We start from the raw sequence: 25,769 nt of genomic DNA on the forward strand, positions 1-25,769 counted from the left end.
ATGTATGAGTCAACACAGTGTTGAAGGAACTGAAGAATCAGTTTTTATGATCTAAGAATAGGGAGCATATAGAAAATATGGAAAAAATGACAGAATTTATTGGGTGAAAAATTTATTTTGACCAAGAGATACCAATTACTACCAACTCATCTTTACAAAATATTTAGCAGAATGGGCTAATAAGACACACATGCTTTTGTGTATATGTGTGTGTGTGTATATTTGTTTCCTTGATCAAAACATGAGGAAAAAATACAGGTTTTCTCATACACACAAAAAAATCCATCACAAACATCTTTATAGAAAAAATATCCACTAAAAGATGTAGAGAATATATGGTACTTGTTTACTATCAAAAAAAGAAACATTTAATTTGGTAGAGTGACACAGCACCTTCAGGGTGGTATTCCCCTTTGTGAATCTGTCCATTTGAATTTGCATAAAACATAGTCCTTTTAAGCCCGGGTTTCTCCACATATAAAATGAGAGGAGCTTGGATCGGATGACTTTTAAGGTCTCTGCTAGGTATAAATCTATGATCCTATCAATGATGAGTTTAAAAATGAGCAAGATTAATGAATAAGCCAACTCTGAGGGACCTTCGAAAGCCACGTCTTCTAGATATTCGGTCTCATAAGAAACCATGCAGCACGCTGCAACTGTCCTGGGTGACATGGTTTAAAGCCTCGCTTCTGGGACATCCTGGCTATGGGATTCTGAGTGAGCCACTCGTCCCCTCAGTGACCCAGGCAACCCTTTAAGACTCTTAAGTTCAAATTATATTCAAATTTGCTTGGACATATGGGTTCATCAGAAAACAGTAAAACTGTAAGGCATTTCTAGTTCAAGTACTCGTTAAAAAGAGGAGGAAACTGAAACCCAGAGAAATGAAATGGTTTACCTGTGATCACAATTAATCAATAATTGAACATGTAATTACTGTATTCCAAGCATTATATTTGGGGCTGCTAAGGATACAAAGCTATCAAGAGCTTACAATCTTGGACAGTGAATTAGGGGTCAGGTTGGGACCAGAACTCAATTATTCTATTGCACAACTCATGTGCAACTTTCAAAAGCAACTCTGACACTTTTAAGGGTACTGAAAAGCTGGATCAATCATTCTCATAGAGAGTGGAAAAGAAGGAAAGGAGAGTTTGTGATAGATGTTTTTAGAAGGTAGAGGAAAGTTGAGGTTGGTCATTCATTCAAAAGCAGAGGGGCAACTGGTGCCCGGTTTTAATTCCTATAGTGTCTCCTATGATACCGTTCTTCTTGATCACCAGTTGTGCATTATTTCAACTTCAGAGGGCAATTATAAGCTTAAGAAAATAAGCCATAGGTCGTTAGAACTGCACTGTCAGCTCCTTAGGAACGAGAATAAGACTCTTTCATTTTTGCATCCCCAGCATAACAAAGCAAAATATTTTGTTGTAGAACTTTAAGAAATCTTTAATATTTCAACTAAAAATCTTTAATATTTAATATTTCAATATTAATAGTCCCAGAAGTATCCAAAGGGTACAGAGAGGACAAAATCATCTTTTTTTGTATTGGTAGATGTATCACCATAAAGACCTCTTCCATACATGTGAAAAATCATACAAGATGGAGATGCAAAATAAACCCACAAAAATCAATAGAATGTTTATTAACCACAGCAAAATCTAATGAGTAATAATAGAAAGAGAAACCGCATCCCAAATGATTATTATTACATCTACACTACAAAATATTTGGGACTCGATCTACAAAGCACATTTCACTTTTGTTTGGATTCAGGTACAAAGTGATCCTTAAAGAAATAAAGAACAACTTAAATAGCTGATAGACTATTTGGTGTTCATGGATGGAGTATGTCAATATAATAAAAATGGAATACAATAAAAGTTAATTTAAATATTTAATGCTTAATTCCAATCATATATCCAATGTGATACTTTACAGAACTAGAGAAAATAATAACAAAACTCATTTAGAGGAGCAAAATCCCTAGATTACCAAGGGAAATCATGGAAAAAAGGAAGGAATGAAGGGGAAATAGCACTTTTAGGTCTCAGACTGAATTATAATGCAACAGTCAACAAAGTCATTTGGCACTGGTTAAAAATAGGAGAATAGATCGATGGAAATGTTTAGACAAGGGAGAATCAGCAATATTGGAACTTAATAACTTGGTATTACATAAATGAAAAAAAAAGAATGAATTACCTAGGAAAAAATAATTCTCTATTTGATAACTGTTGGGCAAGCTGAAAAGCTGAAATAAGGTTTAGATTAACATTTTATATTACAGCCTACAATAAATTAAGAATTGATACATGACCTGAATAATAAACATCAACATAAAAATTACCATAAAATTTAGAAGAGAGGCAAATCACATAGCTTTTGCAGCAACGGGTAGGAGCCGAAATCTTAACCAAATAAGAATTAGACACAATTACAAAAGATAAAAGAGACAGTTTGATTACATGAAATTGAAAAGCTTTTGCAAAACACAATTGTGTGTCTAGCATAAGAAAGAAAATAGTCAAATGGGAAAACCGTGTGTGATGAGAATTTCTTATCTGAGATATAGAAACCACTAACAGGAACACACAAGACCAAAAGCCATTCTCCAATAGACAATCGGTCAAGAGATTGGAACAAAAAGTTCTTAAAAAAGGAATGGCAGAGTACTAACCATCTGAAAGAATGATCCAAATCACTAATAGCAAGAGAAATGCAAATTTCAATCGTTCTAAAGTTTCTCTTCAGATCCGACAAACTGGCAAAGATGACAAGAAATGAGAATAGTCAAGATTGGGTGGATTGTGGAAGGAAAATAGTTTTCTTGTTGGGAAATCTCAACAATGTAAAACCAAGATATGTTAGAGTTAAAGGAAAAATCATATAAGATTTCTAGAAAGATGTACAATTTGATGATTCTTTGATTGGTGATTAGTGATATCATGTTAAGTGTGAAGCATGTAGAAGAGTGCTAGCCATCCAAATGAAAAATGGATTCCTACTAGAAGGTGAGGTCCTACAGATGGTCCTATCTGCAAATGACAGAGTAGTGAGTGCATCGCCCCCAGCCCCCATCTTCCTCCCCGGGGGCTGACCCTCCAACACCACCCTTCTACCAGTTCTGAAGGCTCGGGGCATGTTCTCTCCCAATAATGGGCAGCTGATTAATCATTACTCCCATGAGCCCAGAATCTCATCCCTCTCAGAATATATGCTTGGAACAAGTGGACCTTCAGTCTTTTCTTGAAGATATTCAGAGAAGCACAAGAGATAGAGATAAAGTCAGAGAAGGAGAGGGAAAGAGATGGAGAGAGCCACACAGAGAGAGATAGACAGAAAGATAGAAACTGAGACAGAGACAGAAAGACAAAGACACACACAGAGACAATGTGGAAGAGGGAAAGGGGGAGAGACAGATAGAAAAAAGAGAGACAGAAAAAAGACAGAGAAACAGAAAGTGGAAGAGGGAAAGGGGGAGAGAGAGACAGATAGTAAAAAGAGAGAGAAACAGAAAAAAAACAGAGAGAGAGACACACACAGAGACAGACAGAAAGTGGAAGAGGGAAAGGGGGAGAGAGAGACAGATAGAAAAAAGAGAGACAGAAAAAGAATGACACAGAAAGAGGGAGAGTCATACATGTGAGCATATATATGTATGAATATATATTATATGTATACACACACATACACACACACACACACACACATATATAGATGGACAGAGAAAAGAGAGCAGAAAGAAACACACACAGAGAGAAACAGAGGTGGTGGGGGGAGAGTGAGTGAGAGAGAGAGAACAAGAACATAAACAAGACCTTTTCAGGCAGACCATTCCACTCTGAGATAACTCCCATTTTTAAGAAGTTGTTCTTGATGGTAATTCCAATAAACTTTGGATGGAAAACTGCATCCAGAGAGAAAACTACAGAATGTGGATCAGTGCACACTATTTTCACCTTTTTTTTCTTTCTTTTTTTGGTCATGTTTTTTTCCTTTTTTTTTTTTTTTTTGATTTTTCTTTCCCAACAGGATTTATATGGAAATATGTAAAAAATGAATGTACATGTATGTGTGTATGTACATGAATGTACCTAAAAAGATTTTCATGTTGTTCTTGATAGCAAGCTTCACTTATTGCTCTTAGCTCTATCTTGTAGGACCAAGCAGAATAAAGCTACTGTATTTTAAATATGAAAGCAGCAGCAGTAGTAGTGATGATGTGGTACAGCAGTAGTGACAATAACAATAATACTAATAGCAGTGTAGCCTACTGCACGGAAGCAGGAAGAAGCAGGGAGACTCACAGGCATATCCTGACTGTGTGATCCTGCATAAGTCACACTCTCAGTGCTTCCTGGCAAGTGTTTAAAGCCAAAAGTGACTAAAAGTTGTCAGCCTTCATTGGTAAGGGGGTTTTCCTACAGTTGAAAAAATGGGCCTGACCCCACCTAACGAAGCTGATTGATGACAACAGAGAACTGCCATGTCCGAAGGTCTTGGAGCTTTGCAGAACACTTGACAAACGTTCTTTCTCCTGTGTTTCCCACAGTCCTTTGGGACAGAACACGGCTTTTCTGCTGCCAGTGGCAGAGCCATTTGCATATTTCTGGCTCATAAAATGGCACACACTTAGGTCTCCTGCTCAAGGAAGCTCATTAATGGACAGGTCCAGCAGTGATTAAATCCCACACTTCTCCTTGGAGATTACTTTTGCCCAAAAGTAATTTCCAAGACAGGTTTTAAATGTTAACTATCCAAAGATATAAAACCCATGGTTGCACTCACTCATTTAGAGAGAGTGATAATTCATGAAGCACATGTTCTTCAAGGAGATGCCGGCCCTCCCAGCCTGTTCCGGGAGGTGACATGTGAGACACTGGCCATTCTGACCCTGGGTTCTCCATCTCTATGAGCAACCAGTCAATAATTATTGTTGGGGGAGATTGTCACGGTGAGCTTTGTACTCTAAAGGATTTCAGAATTTGTGAATGAGAATGGGTGGGACTTTTAAAATGATAGCATTGAAGAGTTATTTGAAAAGAAAGGAAAGAAAAAATGGAAAAAAGAAGAGAAGGAAGAAAGAGAAAACAGAGAAAAAGAAATAAAGGGAAGAATGAAAGAAAATGCTTTTTTGGGTTGTTTTTTGAAAATTCAAAACAAACAGGACCACCAGATACCCCCACTTTATGAGCCCTGTGACATAGAATTTGGTGATATTTGTTGAGGAGATTGGAAAGCCACAGAATAATAAAATGAACGAGCTTTTTTTTATCTGCTCTGGGGGCAGGATTTGGTGGCCCAGTCCATGACGTCCATCAATTAGTTAATCAACAAACACTGATTAAATGGCTCCTGTGAGCCAGGGATTGGGCAAGTACTGGGCATACCCATCCAAAGAATACCCCTCCTCTCAAGAAGCTCGCTCAGACCTAAGAATGGCTGGCCACATTTAAACACCCATTTACACAGAGTTGAGTTTGAAGCCCAACACTTAGACCTAAGTAGGACTCAGTAGCACCAGTTCTCAAACTATATTATAAAGCAATAGTTATCAAAACTCTCTGATACTGGCTAAGAAAGAAAAAAGATCAATTGATCTTTCTGAAACTCAATTTCCTCATCTGCAAAATGAGGATAATAATAGTTCCTCCCCATAGGGTGGCCATGAAGGTAAAGTACAGAGCAAACTTTCAAGATGGCGCATAAAGGCTTGTTATAATTATTAATATTCATTTTCTTATCATCAATGACTAGGACTTTAAGCTTTAAGGAATACTTCAGAGTGTTAGCTCATTTTATCCTCAAAACAGCTCTGAGAGGGAGGGCTGCTGTCAGCCCTTTTTCACAGCTCCTGAGACTTGTAAAAGTTAAGTTACTTGAGTGGGGTCATATAACTGGCAATTGTGTCTGAGCTTGAATTTGAACTTAGGTCTTCCTTCCTTCTAGTCCCATGTTTGTTGACTTGACGTGACTGAGTCCCTCCCCAATGAGGGGAAGGGGTCCTTTGACGATGATATATCTGTTCAAAGCTCATGCTTGAAATCTTCACTTGCTCATAGGTAGGAAGGAGAGAGAACTGATGGTTGGAGGATTACAGACACAGAGGTGGAAGAAGCGGCATCTGAGAGGGACCATTCGAGCTGGTTCTGGGAAATCGGGGCTCCCAGAGACTCTTGCCCAACGTGGCCCAGTCTGTGGCAGACCTGAAGGTGAGCTGGGCCCTGCTGTCAATGCCAGTAACCATTTGGCTTCCCCGTTGGTCTGGGAGGCAGAACCTGCCAGAGCTAGCTCTCTGCTGGCCAGGCCCATGGGAGCCAGGGTCCCACCCCTCGGTGGAGAGGGCAGCCCATGATTGGGGCTGTGCTGGGGGCTTTCCTGTGGAAGCAGAATCCTGTGCCCTCTCCTCTCACAAGGAGAAAGGAGCAAAGTGGGACAACAGAAGTATGGGGGAGGAACAGCTGGCACGGGAGCGGGCAGGGTGGCCTGCCCTTCGTGTCTCTTTGGACCTCTGTGATTAATTCAGCAACCTCCTTGTGAACTTCCCATAGAAGCAAATTTAAGCTACTGCCCTTAGAGCAGGAAGGAAGGAATAGCAAATGAGCAACTAAGTAAAAACAACACAGAAAAGTGTCAGCTCAGCAAGGGGAAAAGTGCTGAGAATGAACTCGCGCCGCCGACGGGGTCAGGAACTATTTCAGGCAGCTTAATGACCTTTTATCCATGTCTTCTCAAAGCTCCTTTTGAGACCCCAAGCTTCCCCAGAAGCCAGCACCTTTCTCCTGGATGGCCTTAGAGTGAACAACCGATTCACCATTGTTGAGCACCTACTATGCGCCAGGCCCTGTGCTAAGTGCTGGAGACACAAAGAAATGCAGAGGACCTTCCCTTCCCTTGAGGAGCTTCCCACTCATTGGCAGATCACAGCCGTGAGACAAAGGCTAAGAGGAGCAGAAAGTGACCTTCCCCCGGAGGGTGATGGGAGGCCCACAGGGAGCGGGAGGCCCCACCAAACCATGAAGAAGATTTGAAAACTTAAAATCAAAAGGATAAAAGGCATCTTCCTTAAACATTCACTGCTGGTTGCATTGGGACTCCCTCCCTGCATTGGGACTGTTAGGGGACTTTTCCTGACCTCTGAAAGAAGTAGGGATTCCCCCCCCCCCCACTTCTAGCTCTGCCATCTGAGGCCAAACAGAGCAGGGCTGAGCCTTCAGCCATGCAGCAGCCTGTCAACCCCTTGGAAAAAGGTCCAGCTGCTGAGCAGAGCCTTCCCTTCTCCAGGCCACTACCTGGCTGCCCGTCCCCCTAGTCAGCATAACCTCAAGGGCTCCCCCATGTGCTAGCTTGCCTCTGGAGGCCCTCCTGCTTATTGGCCTCCTTCTTGCCTGAGGCACCAGAACTGGAGGAAGTTTAGGCAGTGATCCTCCTTCCTGGGACGCCCTTTCCCCAGCCCGGAGAAGGTGTGAGAATGTCCTGGAACCAGCGAAGGACTGAGCCCATTGTGTAGGGTACAATTCAGGCAAAAGCTAAAAGGAGTCTCTCGTGGATGAAAAGTAAGGGTGGGAAGCCTGGTTGGACGGTCTCCAAGTTCCCTTCCATCTTTATGATTCTATGATTCAGTTACAGATCAAATCTAAAACATATGTTTGAATTAGGTTACAATCTCAGCTTTCTAAATAACAACAAGAACAAGTTTGCTGTTCTCCGAGAAGAAAGATTTCAGTTTGCACGACCCTCCCAGAGGATAATAGCAATAATAGTGATGATCGGGGCAGCTGAGGGGCACAGTGGGTAGAGCACCAGCCCTGAAGTAAGGAGTGTCTGAGTTCAAATTTGGTCTCAGACACTTAACACTTCCTGGCTGTGTGACCCTGAGCAAGTCACTTAATCCCAATTGCCTCAGCAATAATAATAATAATAATAATAATAGTAATGATCAACATCAAGTAACATTTCTATAGAATTTACTACATGCCAGGCACAGGCCCTATGCTGACTCTTTATACTAATTATCTCACTGGACCCCCACAACAACCTTGGGAGATAGATAGATGCCATTATTATCCCCATTTTACTGCTGGAGAAACTGAGCTTAAGTCCAGTTAGTCTGTGTCTGAAGCTGGATTTGAACTCATTTACTTGACTCCAGGTCAGGTGCTCTATGTACCTCTAGCTGCCTAGATTATTTTAATATTTTACTTGAGGGAAAAAAGTTAGTTTTACAAGTTTCCATGGTCTGAAAAAAAAAAAACCTTCTGCATGAATGTTTCACAGGAGAAATTCCATATTGGGAAGCTGGGGGCAGCAAGCAGCATTGTGTTTACTCACCCCGTGGACGGGTTCATGATGCAGCCTCCTTTATCGGTCATCGCCTGACAGTGACAGCCTCGCTCCAGGGTATCATGATTCATCCCCAAGTTGTGACCGAGCTCGTGGGCCAGGGTGACGGCTGCGCCGAGAGGACTGTCGGAATGATCCTCAAAGACAGACAGAAATACAGAGCTTACTTCTATTAGTCCATGAACTCTTGGTCAAAGGCATGCAATCTTTTAGGGTGCTTCTATTGCTTTTTAGTCAGAAGACTCTTCCTTTCATGTTTGGAGACAATAGTCACACATTCTCTTCTTGTTTCTCCTCCCTACTAACAAGGTCTGACCTGTAATAAAGTGTTTCCCATGTTCCCGTGTTAGGGTGGGCTGGACTCTTCCTTTATGTCTTTATTATGTTATTTGATTACATCTTTTGTTTTGAACTAATGTGTCTTCTGGATGGATAGAAAGAGGAAACACATTGGTGGGGGCTTGTGTTCTTTGAGTGTGCTGACACAGTGTCTCGGCCTTGGGTTAGCTTTTCTGGGGACTGTGTATGAAAATGAGCATCAAAGGCTTTATATCTATTTTCAGTCCCTTTCCTGAGAAGCTAGGGAAGGCGTGAACACCTGTGTTCTAAAACAAAAAAAAGCGGGAGATGTAGAGGGCTGAAACTCTGAAAAAAATATTCTTGAATCAGACAAGAGAGCACTTAAGGCTAATTACCCATTCCATGTGAGATAATGGCTCTATAAGCATATATTCAGATGATGGCTCTCCTCACCATGGGCACTTGTTGAATGTGTGGTGGTGAGGTAATCATAGGCAAGGATTGGAGGGCTGAGGGAGAGAAGTCAGGGTCACTTGGCTGCAGCACGAGGAGGACATAGGCTGGAGACTCTGGACTCCAGAATCTAGGAGACATTTTTGGCAAGCCACATGGCAGCTTGCCTGCCTCCTTCACTTCTCCCCCTAAAGACCAAGGACTTTGATTTATCCTGACTCTGGCTGATCCTGAAGCCTTCTAGGGAGTTAGCCTGTACTTTATATATACACATTTGTAAAGTCAAATTAATTTGAGTTGCCCCCTGGAGGGCCATTCAGACCTTTCTTCTTGATTTTAGAACTTTCCAAATCTTTCCCCACCCTGCTTTTAAAATTTCCTCAGAAGTTATCATTGTCTTTGGACCAAAATATAAATCCATTTCCCCCTATTGGGTGCAGAAGAACCAACCATTCCTGTCTCATCAAGGTTCAATTTAATCTCTTCTTCTGCTTTATCCCCAAATCAAATAAGGATGGAAGGATAGATTTTGTGAGTTATAGCAAGTGAGCAGGAGTTGCCCAAAGTGCTCATTCCCACCAATTCCAGATAACTTTCAATCAGTCAGAACAATTCAGGATAAATGGTGGTGGGAGGTTTTCATAGATGTCGGATGGAGCTGAGTTAGGTCTGGTTGGCTGCTGAGCCTGAGAGGGAGAGTATGAAAATTGACAGTGGCCTCTGAATTTGGGGATTTCTGCTCCTGGACTCTCCAAGTGGCAATGAGATTGTCTGGTCATTTCACCATTTGGTAATGGCAGTTTGGAGACCGTTATTAACAGAGAACTGGATTTCTTTCCATGGGAGCTAAAAATCAACACAAGGAGGCTAGGATTCAGTTAAATTAAATTGGGTCAGTGATAGCTTGTTAATTATTAAACACGATTTACAAATATCCTGAAAAAGCAATATTCTGGCTTCTGGATTATTGCAATCCTTTGCTCTCAGCCCATTAGTTCTGAGATGGTCATGGATAGATAGTCCTTGATGAGAGGACATTTTGTGTTCCCAGAAGAGAAAGGAAATTGTTTGTGATAAGATCCTGGGAAGGACTGGGAGAGGCAAAACAAGGAGGAGGAAATAAGTAGTTATAAAGTACCTACTGTGTGCTAAATGCTGCACCAGTGTCTGTTGCTAGCCTCATAAACCCATGGGAGGTAAGTTTTTATTATCCATAATCCAGTTTTATTATTCAGTTGTTGCAGCAACTGAGACAAACAGAGGCTGACAATGTCTGAGCTAGGAAGTAAAACTGGATTCGAATTTAGATCTTCTTGATTCAGGCTCAGGAAGCTGATGCTTTTCTTTAAGAGGAAACTAGACTGTCTTTACCATTAAAAGTCTTGCTTGGTTTCTCTTAAACAAGAGGGTACCCAAGAGATCTCTTTCCTCTCTTTATCAGTTGTCAGCGGGAATCCCTCATTGGCTCTTAAATGGAGCAAGGAAGAGCTATGGGCCAACGAGAACTTCCCGCCCTTCCCTGGCGGGAGGAAGGAGCAGCATGGGAAGAGCGCGGTTATCTGGAGACCTGATGAAGTCTCTGGGAAATCACTCTGTTTAGACTGGAGAGTTTTCTGCCTATAAGTGAACCTTATGAACAGAGCGAGAAAATCAGTTCTCCAGAACAAAAGGCTCACAAAAGGAGCGTGTGAGGAACTGGAGCGTGAGGAAGTCTGCAGTGATCCATTCTTGGAGGAGATTCAAGGAATTTGCCCTTAATAAGGACAGTGTCTCCTTCTGGGACCCTGAAATTACACAACATCTGGGGGTTTAGATGAACTTCCAAAGCGGGGCCATTATTTCCATAATAAGATGCAAGGTAACTCAGTGGGTAGAGAGCAGATTGGAGTCTTAGGTTTAAGTGGAGCTGGCAGTTCTGAAAGGCTCTAAGTTGTAGGTTCTGGTCTGCATTGGTAGAAAGATTGTCCACATTGGGAGTTCCTAATACCAAGGAAACTCCAGATTCTGAGAAGGAGGGGTCCATAGAACCTAGTAGACGAGAGAGCCAGCTTTGGAGTCAGAGACCCCTGCTGACCCATGGGGACTGCGAGACGTTGGGTCAGGGGAAGTCATGGGGAGCAGAAAGGAGCTGTCAGGAAAGCCCAGTGGTCCTTAGGGTGTGTCTGCAAAGCAGAGGGTCAAGTGTCACTTTGAGCTTCATTTCCATGGACAAAACTGCTTCTAACATCAAACCATCTGTTCTGCACACAAGAAGTTCCTTACACTCTCCATACTCTGCTGTTTGGTGGCATTGCGATGGCAGAGTGTATGTAGGACTGGAGTCAGGAAAACCTGAGTTCAAATCCCACCTTGGACACTTAGCTGCATGATCCTGGAAAAGTCATCCTCTCCAAGGATCACTTTCCTCCTCTGTAAAATGGGGATGAAAATGGCATTTCCCTTCCAGGGTTGTTGGGAGATTCAAGTGAGGGGATATTTGTAAAGAGCTTTGCCAGTCCAAAACTGTTCTCCAAGAGCTGCCATCTTGCTGCCATAATACTTCAAAAGAGCACATTGGTGGGGGAGGTTAGCTCCATGTTTGATTTTAAATTGAATGTCTCTTTCAGAAACAGCAAAAGAAATGTTTTTTTTTTCACCAGTTAAACTCCTCTGGGGACAGGGACTATGAAACTTTTATCTCTGTCACCCCTAAAGTCTCCAGCACAGGGCTTGGCACATAGTAGGTGCTTAACAAATATTCATCTATTAGATGAGTATCTTGCTGCATGCACTTGTTAATAATCAAAATCAAGTGAGTTCATTTAGCCTGAAGGGCCGGGGCTTTGGGAAGCTCGAGCAAGGTCCCAAGTGGTCACCTGAGCACTCTGCCAACCAATCCATCAGTCAATGGAAGATCACAGGCTTAGGAACTTGCCTTGGACTGTTAGCAAAATTCTCCCTTGCTCGCTCTGGGACTTCTTCTAGACCTTGACTATATGGGGTGACATCAATTTTATGGCTGCAAATCACTTTAATGCATTTTTTAAGTCATAAAGGCACAGGAGGAATAGGCAAGTCCGGATGCTTTGCCCAGCCTGTGCTCCTCTCTTGGACGTCAAGATTCCCCAGACTTGCTTGTATTTCCCAGTGCATACCCCCCTTCCCCCCAAGTGCCGTAGCATCTCCTCCTGCCCGATACCGAAGGCTTTAGAGAGCATCTTTTCATTGTTGCCGGCTGCTGAATGAGCAGAATAGACCTTCTGATCACCAAGTGGCATCTTTGGAGCAAGAGTCTTGTCCCAGAATATCCTTTGTGGCGGAATCCCTTTAATTATGCTGCTGCTGCTGCTGCCGCCGCCACTATTGTGATCACACTTTTCTGCGGCTTTTTTGGAGAAGGAAACTTGAGGGAGAGTGTTTGAAGACAGACTAAGTGACAAGTGTCAAAACAACCTCATTAATAGTCGGAGATTATCTTGGGAGATTTTAATTATCGAGGAAGAGGGTGACTTTGTGAAGCAGGAGGATTTGATTTTAGCCATTTTACACACACACTCACACCCTCTCACACACACACTCTCTCACACACACATTCACACACACTCACACACACACATTCACACACACTCAGATGCACTCAGATACATTCACACACATGCGCCCACAAATTAACTTTAGTGGATTGTAAAGTCACTAACAAATTTCTCCCTTCTTTAAAATTCCAATTTGCTGTACATCATCAATGATTTTGAAGAGATTTGGGTAGATATAAGTACATGGAATAATTTGAATTTGAGTTATAATTAAACTTGGAAACCAATGGGGGAAAAGTCTTTATGTCCTCCATTAGCGATGATCACATTTGCAAAGTTGTCATGGTAGGGAAAAGGGGAACGTCTCTGTGGAGCGATCCACTCCTCATTGCTTACCATGACGACGCCTCCAGATTGCTCTGCTGTGCACATGCTCATGATGGGCGCCATTCCAATGGTGGTCCCTTGGAAATAAACCCCACTAGGAAAGGAAAAACAATGTAGTGATTTACCTAGAAAGAGATCTGGTCTAAACTCCAAAAGGTTGTTTTGTGAACTTTGGATTATATCGTCTTTAAAAAGGGGTCCTTGGCCAAGGAAGTCCCTGAAAGGCCAAGGAGAGGGACAGGCAGGGCTGTGGCAAGCTAGGAGCCAGGACTGGAAGGCACTGAGGGGCAGATGCGGGATGGGCCAAAGAGAAAACGCTCCAGTAAGAGCTCTCTCAGATGAGGAGGAGCCGCTCCAGAGCAGGCTCTCCTCTTCAAGAAGAGTCTCAGCCCCTTTTCTGGTAGGGGATTCTGGCTTATGTCGGGGGTGGTGTATATAGTATGAGTATATATGGAACATATAGTAGATTATATATCTATAATATAGCATAAGTACATATGGTGTATATAGTATAAGTATATATGGTATATATAGTGTGTATATGTGGTATATATAGTAGATATATATGTGTGTATATATATATAATATAACAAGTATATATGGTATTATATAGCATGAGTATATATATGTGTGTATATATATAATATAGAATATGATGTATATAGTAGATATATGTCTATATATAACATAGCATAAGTACATATGTTTATATAGCATGTATATGTGGTACATATAGTAGTAGATATATGTATATATATGATATATAGCATAAGTATATACATAAGCATATATAGTATATATATGTATATATACAATATAGCATATATAGAGTAATGATCTGGTCTCATCCATCTCTAAGGCCCTGTGCTTCTGGGGAACGGACTAGATCAGCTGAAAAGGACACGTCAAAGAGCACGTTGTAGTTTTCTGACTTCGCAGAGCTCTTTCCTTCCTGTTCAATGCCCGACCCCAGCTTGAAAGTCACGTCAAAGTCATGTCTGATTTAAAGCTGAGAAGTGAACGGCCACAACAACAGGCAGCAAAATCTTGGCCTACGTTCGGCCTTCTTAAGCACGTTGGGACTAAGATCACCTTTTCTTCGAATGTTCTTCTGCACCAGAATATGCTGAGCACAGTGCCTAGCACACAGTAGGCTCTTACTAAATGTGTCTGAGGTTAGTATAGTTGTAAGTTTTCCTGTTTCCCATAACTATGAGTACTCACCCTAAAGGGCACCTTTGTTTATTTTTTAAAGGTGCCATTATAACACATGCAGCCCAATTCCTTAAGCCAAGCTTGATTGGCACGTAGCATATTGGAAAATACAAAGCTGTGGATAATCCTGAGATTCTTTTGTAGCAGAAGTGCCATGTGCCCTAGAACCCCAGAGTCTCCAGGGCAGGAGCAAACTAATCTGGTCTAATCCATTCCTGAGCAAAGAATGCTCTACAGTATCTCCACAACAGCTGGCTTGGATTGAAAGGGTATCTGTGTGTGAGTGTGAAAGTGTGAGTGTGTGTTTGTGTGTGTGTGAGTGTGAAAGTGTGAGTGTCTCTGTGTGTGTGAGAATGTGTCTCTGTATGTGAGTGTGTGTGTGTGAGAGAGAATGTGTGAGTGAATGTATGTCTGTGTGTGAGTGTGAAAGTGTGAGTGTCTCTGTGTGTGAGTGTGTGTGTGAGAATGTGTGTCTGTGTGAGTATGGGTGCGTGTGTGTGTTTTTTTTGGGGAATAAATAAATCAGAGCCTCCTGACACTGCCCAGCTCATCCTGAGATTGTCCCAAGGAGGACGTTGCCCTCGGCTTAAGCCACAGCCCACCCTTTGGAAAGATTTACTCAGCGCTCCCGGTTGTGCCTTCAGGGAACAAACAGAAGACTTGGGTACCATAGCAATTCTCCGGGGAACACAGGACCCCAGGATGCTACGGACTCTCCTGTGACGGTGTGCATGTGGAAATCTCTTTGGGCAATTAAGACACAAGAGAGTTTGGAAAACATGATACATGAGGCTAATGAAGGTGGAAATGCTTCATTTGATGTCACTGGGCCTGAAGTGAAATTCTGGACCTGCCTTTTATTACCTGATTAATCTGGGGCAAATCACATAATCTTTTAAGCCTCAGTTTCCCTATCTGTAAAATGGGGGGATTGGAAGATAGCATCCACCTTGTCTTGTAGCTCTCGGGCTCTGTGGCTGTAACCGAGACTGCCTTGTATTTCCCTATTTTAGAGCTGTTTTTTGGATGCCTCTTCCTTTAACATGTGTCTTTCCTGGATATTCCTTCTACTGTTCTCCTTACATCCCCTCCCCTGCCTTTAACAAAATTTCCCTCCCATGACCCTGTAAGCCGCCCTCTGCTCTGATATCTTCCATCTATCCACGGAAAGGAAATTCAGAACAATGAAGCAATTTAGAGCATCTACCAAATGCTTCCCATGTGCCAGGTGCTGGGCCTGCCTGTGGACACCCAGGCCAAATTGGCAAATCCTTGCTCACAGTTAGGGATTGGGGTTTCTAATGGAGGAGACAACATGGACCCCTGGTTAGTTGTCATTTGTTTCCTGAAGGCTGGGGAGGAAGTCTCAGCAGCTGGAGGTGGGGAGGGGGAGCCTCCTTTAGGAGATGCTATTAAAAATGGGCCGTGTTCCCCACTCCTTCTCCATGGCTATTATTGATTTGCTAATTATTCCAAGTCTGATTGCTTTTTTATGACTCCATTTCTTTAAGCAGAGAAGGAAGCCGGCCCCCTCACCTTACAAGCTGTGCGTTGTCATGGGGTTTCCGAGGTAGCAACTTCATCTTCCTCCAGTCCAGAAATTCATGCAGGCTTGTAAACGGGTCCTGACTGATGGAGCACTTATCGATATCATTCCAGACTTCGACGCCGACCAACACGATCCGAATGTTCAGAGGTCTGTAAAACTGAAGAAATTGGACGAGCCATTAGATCGAAGTTTGTGAAAAGGCCCTTTTGCGGCAAACTCATTAAAAAAAAAACCAACTGGTCCACAAGCCCCTCATCCCCTCTGCTCACTCTTTAACCCTTCGCAGCTTGGCTTTTGCCCATCCCACGCATTCGGCTCGGCCGAACTGCTCGGGTTGCTCCAGCAGAGCAGAGAGACGGCGCTGTGGGCAGGGCCCGGCTTGGCTTGTTTTTGTGAATTCACATCAACTCTGGCTTCTGACACTTACTAACGGTGACTATCTCACCCTCAGTTCGGTTTTCTCCAACAGGAGGAGGCCGGGTGGACTCAGCAGCTTCCAGGTCCTTTCTCGCTCTACATCAAGGAGCGGAGGCAGCGAGATCGCATCTTGCCTCTCCATTTTTAATCCACTTTTCCTCTAATATTGGAGTCTAATGAATATTTACAGTGCACCGAGCCATGCACAAATGCTGTGGATTAACTTTCTGTCACAGTCATTCATTGTTTGGCCATCAGTTTGGGAGGCTTCGCACTTGCTTCCTCTGGAGGAAAAATCACTGCACAAAATCTTCGACTTCAAGCCCAGCAAAAGGTCTGTGCCCCCAGGAAGGGAAAACGGCAGTGGGCAGATCGATGGACCCTTTCCCCACTAATGTGGAGGTTAATCATGTGTTTGTTTGGAGAGCAGGAAGAAGGGCTTTCCCTGTGAGTAAGTGGGACGTCTGAATTCACTGAGCACATTTAGAGTTTCTCAGCAGGTTCCCAAACCTGCCCAACGCAGCACATTCGACTCCTGTCTCTGTTAAACGAACAAATGGCCGTTTGCACTTCATGATGAGAACCCACTTGCCCATGACCTTGCCTGTTGTTCTTTCTTATGGCAGCTTCCTCAGCTGGTCCATGCCCCAGGGTGAAGATGGCAGCACGTCTTGGATATTTGAGGAGGGCAAGGGGGGAGGCACAGCTCCCAGGTACCCCAGGCTCAGGACCAGGGCTGGCCATGGGAAGGGAGGCGACTGGGTGCTGGTCCAGCTCAGGTGCAGGAAGGAGGGGAGCCTCTGCTACATGAGCCAGACTGGCAGAGAGAGCCCGTGAGCTCGGGGAGATGGAGAGAGAACCTACTGTGAGGGAGCATTCCGTGTGAGCAGCAGAGGCCCAGGGAGTGGGAGGGAGAAAGGGCCACATCTTCCACGGTCTGTGGGACTCACCCTCCCCGCCAAGGAGGCAGCCCGGCACTTTGCAAACCACACAGCACTCTGGACACATCAGCTATTCTTGTTGTAGGAGCAGGAAAGAGAACCCTGTGAATGAAGCTTCGGGATTTGTCTCCTCCAAGAAGCAGTGGGGAGCCCTCAGAGCTCCTCTGGAAACCACCTCGGCATGAAGATGTTAAGTATGAAAGAAGGGAAGAAGACTTAAGGTCCAAACTGGAGATCTGCAACAGCCCAATTCTCTTTCTGGGCCGATGGAAAAATTGGTCAGTGAGCTGCCTCCAGGCCATTCTTCCCCTGCCTGGATCTGCTCCCAAGGACAGAATGCATGGAACCCACTCTGTCAGCTTTAAAGTCCTATCCATCAGCGGCTCTTAGCAGGGCTGTTTGTGAGGAAAAGCTGGCCGGCCGGTCACCCCCTGGCTGGAGCTCACAAAGGTGGCCCTAACTGGGCTCCGGGTCCTGGCTGTCCCTGAGTCTGCCGTGGCATCCGGGGACACGGGAAGGATTGTCCAGCTGCCACATTGCCGTCGCCCAGACACTGGGCCCGAGAAGCAGCCGTGCTTGAGACAAACCCTTCAGGCCGGAGGATTTGAAGATTCTCGTTATCAGCATGACATCAATGCGCTGGAGCCAGAGCCACGAATTCCCGGATGCTGTTCGGGAAACTCATCAACTTGCTGTCTAAGCAGTCAGTTGTAGTCTCTGATGCTAATCACAGCCCAGCCACGGTCATGGCCTCTGTGGGTCTCAATTTCCTGATCAGTAACTGAAAGGTTGGACACGGTCCCTCTAAGGGCCTCCCTGGCCCCACAGTCAGGGTCTGTGCTCCCCGTACTTTCTCCCAAATGGGAGGAGGTCAGGGCTGAGCGAGTCAATGAGTGAATCTCAGCGTCCCCCATCACCTAACCCCCCTCACTATGTGACAAGTGCTCAGACAGCCTTCTGCCCCCTTCGTGTTACTGCTGACTCCCTCATTGGTCACTGTAACAGCCTGATCCTCGGAGCCCTCTACTGCCCGGGGACTTTAATTTGGAGACAAACGTCTCCCTTTGGAGACAATGGCGTTCTGTGGTCTGGTCCCTGCGACCCTGATGTTAAGGGCAAAGAAGGCGACAGCTCATCAGTAACCTTCCTGAGGGGGAATCCGTCAGTCCCTGATGATCCCAAATGGAACTCCCTTCTTTAAAACTGGTTCTTCATTTCCACGTGTGTCCTGGGACCTTTGGCAGGCTGTGGAGCCCTTCTCAGAACCATGTTTGTAAATGCACGAAATACAATACACAGGATTATAGAAAGCAATGATACTGAAATCCTGTCATCAAAATATGTATATTTTAAAATGGTCATGAATGATTGTAGTGAAGAGCCCCAGGCTTTAAAGTATCCAGATGTCCGAGAAGTACAAAGAGAAAATGATTTTTTGTCAGCCAAAGGAATCCTCTGAAAGTCTGCCCATGGACCCACTGACTGAGAGCCGGAAGGGACGTGAAGATTGTTTTTCCAACCGATGAAATGATTGAAATGCAGAGAGGGAAAAGTCCCATTCAAGTCCCAGAGAGAATCCAAATCCTTGCTTTGGTCGCTTCCCAAGATGCTTCTCCTTTCTAGAGCACAATCATCCTGGCCACCATTTCACTGCTTGGTTCATCAGAGCGGCTTTCTTTTCTCCACACTAACTGACAGGAGGTTCAAGCCATGCGAAGGGCCAGCGTGTCTGGGTTCCGATGTCCCCGGCTCGTCTCTGTTCTCTGTGACTCCTGAGTGGCGCAGTGCCTGGCATACAATAAGTGCTCAATACTTGCTCATTTCCTTCATTTGTTCCTCCCTCCCCCCAAATGGCTGTGCTTGTGGTACTAACATCTGGAACGGTCCATGGCGCCTGAATAGCTGCCATTTAATGTGAACATGAGTATGCAAGGTCAGCCTACCCAGAGAGGCTGATGATTTCCTTCCCCTTTTTATAATTTGGCCAGCATCCAGGAAGTGAATGGTGCCGATTCTCTATAGACATGTAGGCGTCGCTGACAGATGTTCCTCAGGTGTGGATAATTGAGAGAATTAGTAATACTCATTTTTTTAAAAGCTTTTTTATTTTCAAAACATATGCACGGAGAATTTGACAACATTGACCCTTGCATAGCCTGTGTTCCAAATTTTCCTCTCCTTCCCTCCCTCAGATGGCAAGCAATCCCATATATGTTATACATGTTATGTGTAAACATATTTATAACATTCTCTTGTTCCCCCAGAAAAATCAGATCAAAAAGGAAAGAAAACGATTAAGAAAACAAAATGCAAGCGAACAACATCAAAAAGAGGGAGAATGTTATGTTGTGATCCACACTCAGTCCCCACAGCCTCTCTCTGGGTGCAGAGGCTCTCTCCATCACAAGGGTCTGAATCACCTCCTTGTTGGAAAGAGCCACGTCCATCAGAACTGATCATTGTATAATCTTCTTGTTGCCGTGTATAATGATCTCTGGTGCTGCTTATTTCACTCAGCATCAGTTCATGTCAGTCTCTTCAGGTCTCTCTGAAATCATCCTGCTGGTCATTTCTTATAGAACAATAATATTTTATAACATTCATATACCATAATTTATTCAGCCATTCTCCAACTGATGGGCATCCACTCAGCTTCCAGTTTGGCTGCCACAAACATTCGTGCACATACGGGTCCCTTTCCCTTCTTTATGATCTCTTTGGGAAATAAGCCCAGTAGTAACACTGCTGGATCAAAGGGGATGCACAGTTTGATAACTTTTTGCGCATAGTTCCAAACTGCTCTCCAGAATGGTTGGATGTATTCACAATTCCACCAACAATGAGCAATACTAGTTTTTATCAAAAAGCATATGAGAACGATTTTTCTTGTGCAACAAGATAACTTATACATATATTAACATATACTATAACATATTTAACATGTATGGGACTCCCTGCCATCTGGGGGAGGGGATGAGGGGAAGGAAGGGAAAAGTTGGAACAGAAGTTTTGCAAGGGTCAATGCTGAAAAATTACCCAGGCATACGCTTCGTCAATAAAAAGCTATAATAAAAAAAAAGCATATGAGAAGATAAAGTCCATCAATGACACATAGAAGATCTAGGAAAGTTCTTCAAGCCCAGGGAAATTGTGACCTGCTAATAAGGGCCAGAAGCTAATCAAAATCAGAGTCATGTTCAGACCTATTTCCCTCTGCTTCCACAGTCAGCACTGTAGCCACTGTGTCCTGTGACATTCATAGAAAAGGTGAATTCTAAAGCATCACAAACTGCTAATCAATCTCCACTTGCGATTTCTCTTGTATAAGCCTATGTTGGACACAATTAAGAACAATGTTTTTAAAATAAAGCCCCTAGGTAAGAGAGATCATCCATCACGGCCTTATCTAACTCGGAGTTTACTTCCCAGGCCTATTCCGTCTTATCTGAAGGCCAGAATTCTTGAGGCTTTGATTGGTTTGAATTGAGGAGGAATGTGTGGCTCCAAAGTTCAGCCTGGCACCCTCCTTCCCACCACCTTTTCAGAAAACGTGTCCCTCTCTCTCCCTCTCTGCCATTCCTTGCTTCTAGGAGCAGATGCAGATTAGCAGCTGGGCCTAGTTCAGGATGCAGCCCTGTCTGCTTCTGTCTTATCTGACCAGGAGATTAGTTTCAGGCTTTACCCAAGATTCCCATGTTAACATTAATGAGGACATAAAATGATACATCTTTTATTCCTTGACTCCTAAGGTAATTACAGATAATTTTTTAAAAATTCTCACAACTATCTATTGACTATTTTTCTTTTTATTCCCATTAAAGTACCAACAAATCGGTTTGCTCATTGCTTATTTTGCTCGGTGTAAGAGCTACTTTGCCTAAAATAGCTAACGTGTACCCGGGAACCAGCTTTGAGCTTCCAGCAGGTTCTATTCTTTTTCAATTTTCTGGTGGACAAGTTGTAAATTCTCTAAAGGACTGTCTCGTTCCACCCTGCAGGGCATTTTGAAATGGAAGATCAGTAGATGGAAAGTGTTTAAATGAAGTTAGACCATAGTTTTCTAATTGAAAGCCCCCAAATACTGCATGTTCCCCTAACTCCAGATCCAGTCCTCTTCCTACTTTGTCACGTTTCCACTGTGATGAAAAGGACTTTTTGGAAGGGGCTGGCCACCCAACAGTTCCTGCTATTGATGGGTCAATGGGTATGTATTAAAATTATTATATTATATAATATATTATATATAATATATATTATGTTATATTATATATTAGATAATGTATTAAAATAATTAAATTAAAATAATGGACTAAAGGGGTCTTGCATCCTCCTAGGGCAGCAGAATGACTTTGGTCCCTTCTGAAGTCTTCACTCGTCAGGGTTACAGATTTTGGAATAAGGAAGCAAAATTCTCATCTTGTTAATGATGGGCAAAGCCCTGAATCAGCTCAAGCTCATCCTCAAACATTTATATAATCTCCAAGAGCTAATTATATTAAGGACTCACCTTATCCACATGATTGGCAATCTCTATTAAACGCTGCTTAACTTTCTCCACATCTTTTCCTTGCCTCTGAAACTGAATTTAAAGAGCAAAGTCAATGTTAGCAATCTGAATAATCAAACCGTGTTCTTTCGGATTCGGGAGTCATGAACATGGATTCAGAGGACGGCACAGACAGGAATCACTTAGGAAATTGAGGAGTGGGGAGGTCTCTATGTTACTGTAGGAAGCGCCTTTCCCTACTTCTTTATTTTTTCCTCTACTTCTTTTTTTAATTTTTTTAATTTTTTTTTTTGGGTTAAGTGACTTGCCCAGGGTCACACTGCTAGATCCAGATTTGAACTCAGGTCCTCCTGACTTCAGGGCTAGTGCTCTACCCACTGTACCATCTAGCTACCCTTGCCCCCTACTTCTTTAGAATTAACTTGTTCATAGAATGCAATGAGAATTAAGTTTGCATCAGCTATCAACTTCCAAGTCATTTTTCTTAAATAATGGAACCCAAAGAGAGATCATTGAAGAAATTTCCCTGCTGTCCTTGGTGCTACTGTCGAGACGAATGTTTGTTGTGTTGTTGTTAATGCCTTTCAACTGTTGGGAGAGAATGAAATAACCTAAAGCAAACACGTGCCCCAGATCTTCTCTAACGTCCCCATGGAACTTTGGCCATGAACTTACCTCGCGATTGTCCGCCACGATCACAAGCTCCACATACTTTGCTGTCTTTAATGTCTCCCGTTTGCGCTGCCAAAAAGTAAAACAAATTAAATTAAAAAAATTAACTCCCTCCTTTTAGTTATTGATTTTGTGGTGGTTGTTTTTTTTAATGAACCAAAAAATCTGTTTTTTTTCCCTCTATCTCCTCTCTGTGTCCCACTGCAAAAAATTAAAGGAAAGCCAAATCCTTAGAACAAATATGTACATCCAAGAATCCCCCTCCCCATTGCTACATTGTCCATGGAAGGAAACTTTCTCAAATCCTCTTCTGGGTTGGGGAGCCGCCCCTTCTTATCTGAGGATGTTATAGCATCATGAGGGCTTCTGCTTAGGACGGCTTTCCCACAATGAGCAGTGAGCACCAAACCTGGAGTCGGGAGGACATGGCTTCGAATTTGCTGTACGATCCTGGGCAAGTTACTTAGACTTTTTAGTTCAGTTTCCTCAACTGTAAAATGGGAATAATAATAAGCACCTCCCTTATGGTGTTGTTGGGAGAAGCAAAGAAAATAAAATGTGTCAAGTGCTTTGCAGACCTGCTGTGTAAAAGCTAGTCATCTTCATCATCATCATCATCATCATCATCATGGCAATGGGAGTATATACTGTATAATGTCCAATTCTTCACAACTCCTTTTGGGGAAACTGAGGCCAATAGAGTTAAGTGACATGATCAAGGTCACACATCTGTGGCTGCATTTGAATTCAGGTCCTCCTAACTCCAGGGTCAGTACTCTATCCAGGGTACTACCTAGCTGGGCAGAGCACATGGGTAAGAAGTAAAAGTGAACACACTGGCGTTAGGGTGAGATCAAGCTCAGGGAGCCAAGGAACAAGCTGACTGCCCTGGGGACTTAGTAGAAACCAGTAGAAAGGAAACTCTTTGAGGGCAGGGACTAATTTGTCTTTGTGCCTAGAACACAAAGGTGCTAAACTGTTAATTAATTGTTTGATGGATTGATCCAAACTTCTTGAGACTCTCATTTTTTTCTTTACATCACCAGAACCCAGTCAGTGCCCATCACCCAGTAAGAGCTTAATAAATGCTCACTGGAATGTCTGAATCGAGGATTTGCCCAAAATCCAAGACTCTGCCTCCTTAAGGAATCCCAAAGGTGAGTCCAGGAGGATAAAGGAAAGCTACTCTCGGAGGGTGGTCTCAAAATACCCTCTGAAAGCCCCAAACAGAGCATGGGTCCAGTAACTGAATCCTGGGAAGGAAATGTGGGTCCCGCTCCATGTGGGATCTCAGACCCAGGACTTGGGGGTTGTGACTTGAAGCAGAGTTTCCCGTTGAAAACTGGCCCAGTGTAACAGCGACTCTCTGAGACAAAAGGAAGACAGAGGACCGAGTCGAGATTGTGACCAGAGTTCCCATCACGGAGCCCCAAGGGAAACCTTGCTGATTGTTGTTGCTAAAAAATAACAATTCCCACTAGTGCGGGATCTTCCAAACAGACTTTTGAAGAAACGGCTTGTCCTGGGCGTGCTCCTCCCGTTTGCCCACATGTGCTGACTCATGAGTCTGAGCTTCCTAGAAGGAAATCTGCAGCCAGGGGCAGGCGAGCAAAGGATGCTTCTTGTCCTTCCGGGATCCGGGTACCAGAGGCGTGGGCGGCTCTTCCACCAGGGCAGGTGGCGACTCCCTTCTGACTTGGCAGGTGGTCACAGAGCCAAAGAACAAAGTGACCCCTCGGAGGCCAGCCCGGTTCTTGCCCTCCCCAGTCCCTGACAGCAGACTCGTCGTCCCCAGGTGGGGCCCACTGGGAGCCAGCCCCTCACTCCTGAGCCAATGAGACCAAGCGAAACTCCACTGGCTCCACACGGTGCAGGTGGCGACTCGGCTGGGCCGCCTCATGTGTGTTAAGGGACCGAGGGGGCCTTCGACTGTTCTCAGGGCTTTCTTGTCAACTTACGAAGGCGTTTGTGCTAAAATCAGGAAAAACAGGCCTGATTCCGACCGGGAGACTTAAACCTCGGCGCTGAGCCTGGCAGGGCTGCTCTCCCTGTAACCATACAGGTAACCATCTGCAGGTAACCATCTCCAGGTAACCATCTGCAGGTAACCATTTCCAGGTAACCATAATTGTAGTCTGCCTAGCATCTCCTCAGGTGCTTTTCACGTTGTAATTTTTGTTGCCCAATAACGTGTTGCCACATATTGTACTTTATTCTTTCCTCTGAAACCTTTGCCACCTACTTCCATAAACACGGTGGATAAAACGATGGATGAGACGTCCCTCAGCTCTCCTGGGACCCGACAGTTTGCCTGCGTGTTCATCCCTTATTCTCACCATGTGACCAGCCCATCTTCACATAACCACACAAGGGGATTAAAAACAACCACACGTAAAAGGATGGGATGCTAATTTTAATTTTCAAGGACCTGAGACTCCCAGTGCCCGGCGGCTCCACGCCCTGACCCCGGCCTTGGCTGAAGTTCAAGCCTGTTGTGGGCACTTGCCAGCTAACCTGGCACCTGAAGGACAGACACGGAGGTGGTCGCCGGGCTCAGCATTTGACCACCTAGGTCTGGCTCCCGAAGACCGGGCGTGGCCCTGCAGGGGTCGGCTCCCCCCACGGCGCAGGGAGGCACCAGAGGAGGGTTTTATGGGACTTCTCTTGAAAACACCTCGAAAATACCTCGATAACCTTGAAATGGTGTGAGCTTGAAAGCCTCCAGAACCCTGAGAGAAGCCTCTAGTGCAAATGAGTGTGAGGGGCTAGAGCCACAGGACAGGAAAGAGAGCACGGGCCGCAATCTGCACAGTTGGAGAGACAACCCGATCATGAGCTCACGAGTCTGTGGAGATTATCGGAGGATTCCAGCGCTAAAATCAGCAGATTTTCTGACACACAGGCCGATCACTGAAGCCTAGAAACTGTGTCGAAAGTTACACCAGAAACCTCCTGATTAAAAGCCCTCTTGTTTTTCTGACCCCCCCCCCCCCCCGGCCCTGGCCAGCGGGACCCGGAGCGGCCGTTCTCAGAACAAGCCAGCGATGAACATCATCTTCTTGCTCTGCAGTTTTCAGAAAGGCCTGAATTTTGTTATGAATTCACGGAATTGCGAGCTTGGGAGAAACGCCCAACCACATAATCACTAAAAGCTGGGAATCAGGGGGAGCTGATGAGGGCTGAGGGCTCCTCTCCCCCAGCTGTCCAGAGACGGTGATTTCAGTTGTGTCTGCGCCCCCAAACATCTGGGCCGTGCAGTTAAACTCAATCAAGCTTGTTATCTGCTGATGCGGGCCAGAATTCAAACAATAACACACACTCACCCACACACTCACCCCCACACACACTCACACTCACTCACACACACACTCACACTCACTCACACACACTCACACACACATACACACTCACATACACTCACATACTCACTCACTCACTCACTCACACACACACTCACACTCACT

The 25,769-nt window shown here is 44.2% G+C and overlaps 1 protein-coding gene across 1 annotated transcript in view; it reads right to left on the bottom strand.

The window, feature by feature from the left end:
• ADAM12 (ADAM metallopeptidase domain 12) overlaps positions 1 to 25,769 on the bottom strand; it is a 307,991-nt gene that overhangs the window by 67,911 nt on the left and 214,311 nt on the right. The window contains exons 7-11 of the mRNA XM_031957016.1: positions 22,309 to 22,374; positions 21,634 to 21,705; positions 15,756 to 15,925; positions 13,014 to 13,098; positions 8,341 to 8,489 (exon numbers count right to left, since the gene is read on the bottom strand). Coding sequence (XP_031812876.1) covers positions 8,341 to 8,489; positions 13,014 to 13,098; positions 15,756 to 15,925; positions 21,634 to 21,705; positions 22,309 to 22,374 — 542 coding nt within the window. The remainder of the gene's footprint in view (positions 1 to 8,340; positions 8,490 to 13,013; positions 13,099 to 15,755; positions 15,926 to 21,633; positions 21,706 to 22,308; positions 22,375 to 25,769) is intronic.

Source organism: Sarcophilus harrisii, chromosome 2 (assembly GCF_902635505.1).
Source record: "Sarcophilus harrisii chromosome 2, mSarHar1.11, whole genome shotgun sequence".
Lineage (NCBI taxonomy): Eukaryota > Metazoa > Chordata > Mammalia > Dasyuromorphia > Dasyuridae > Sarcophilus > Sarcophilus harrisii.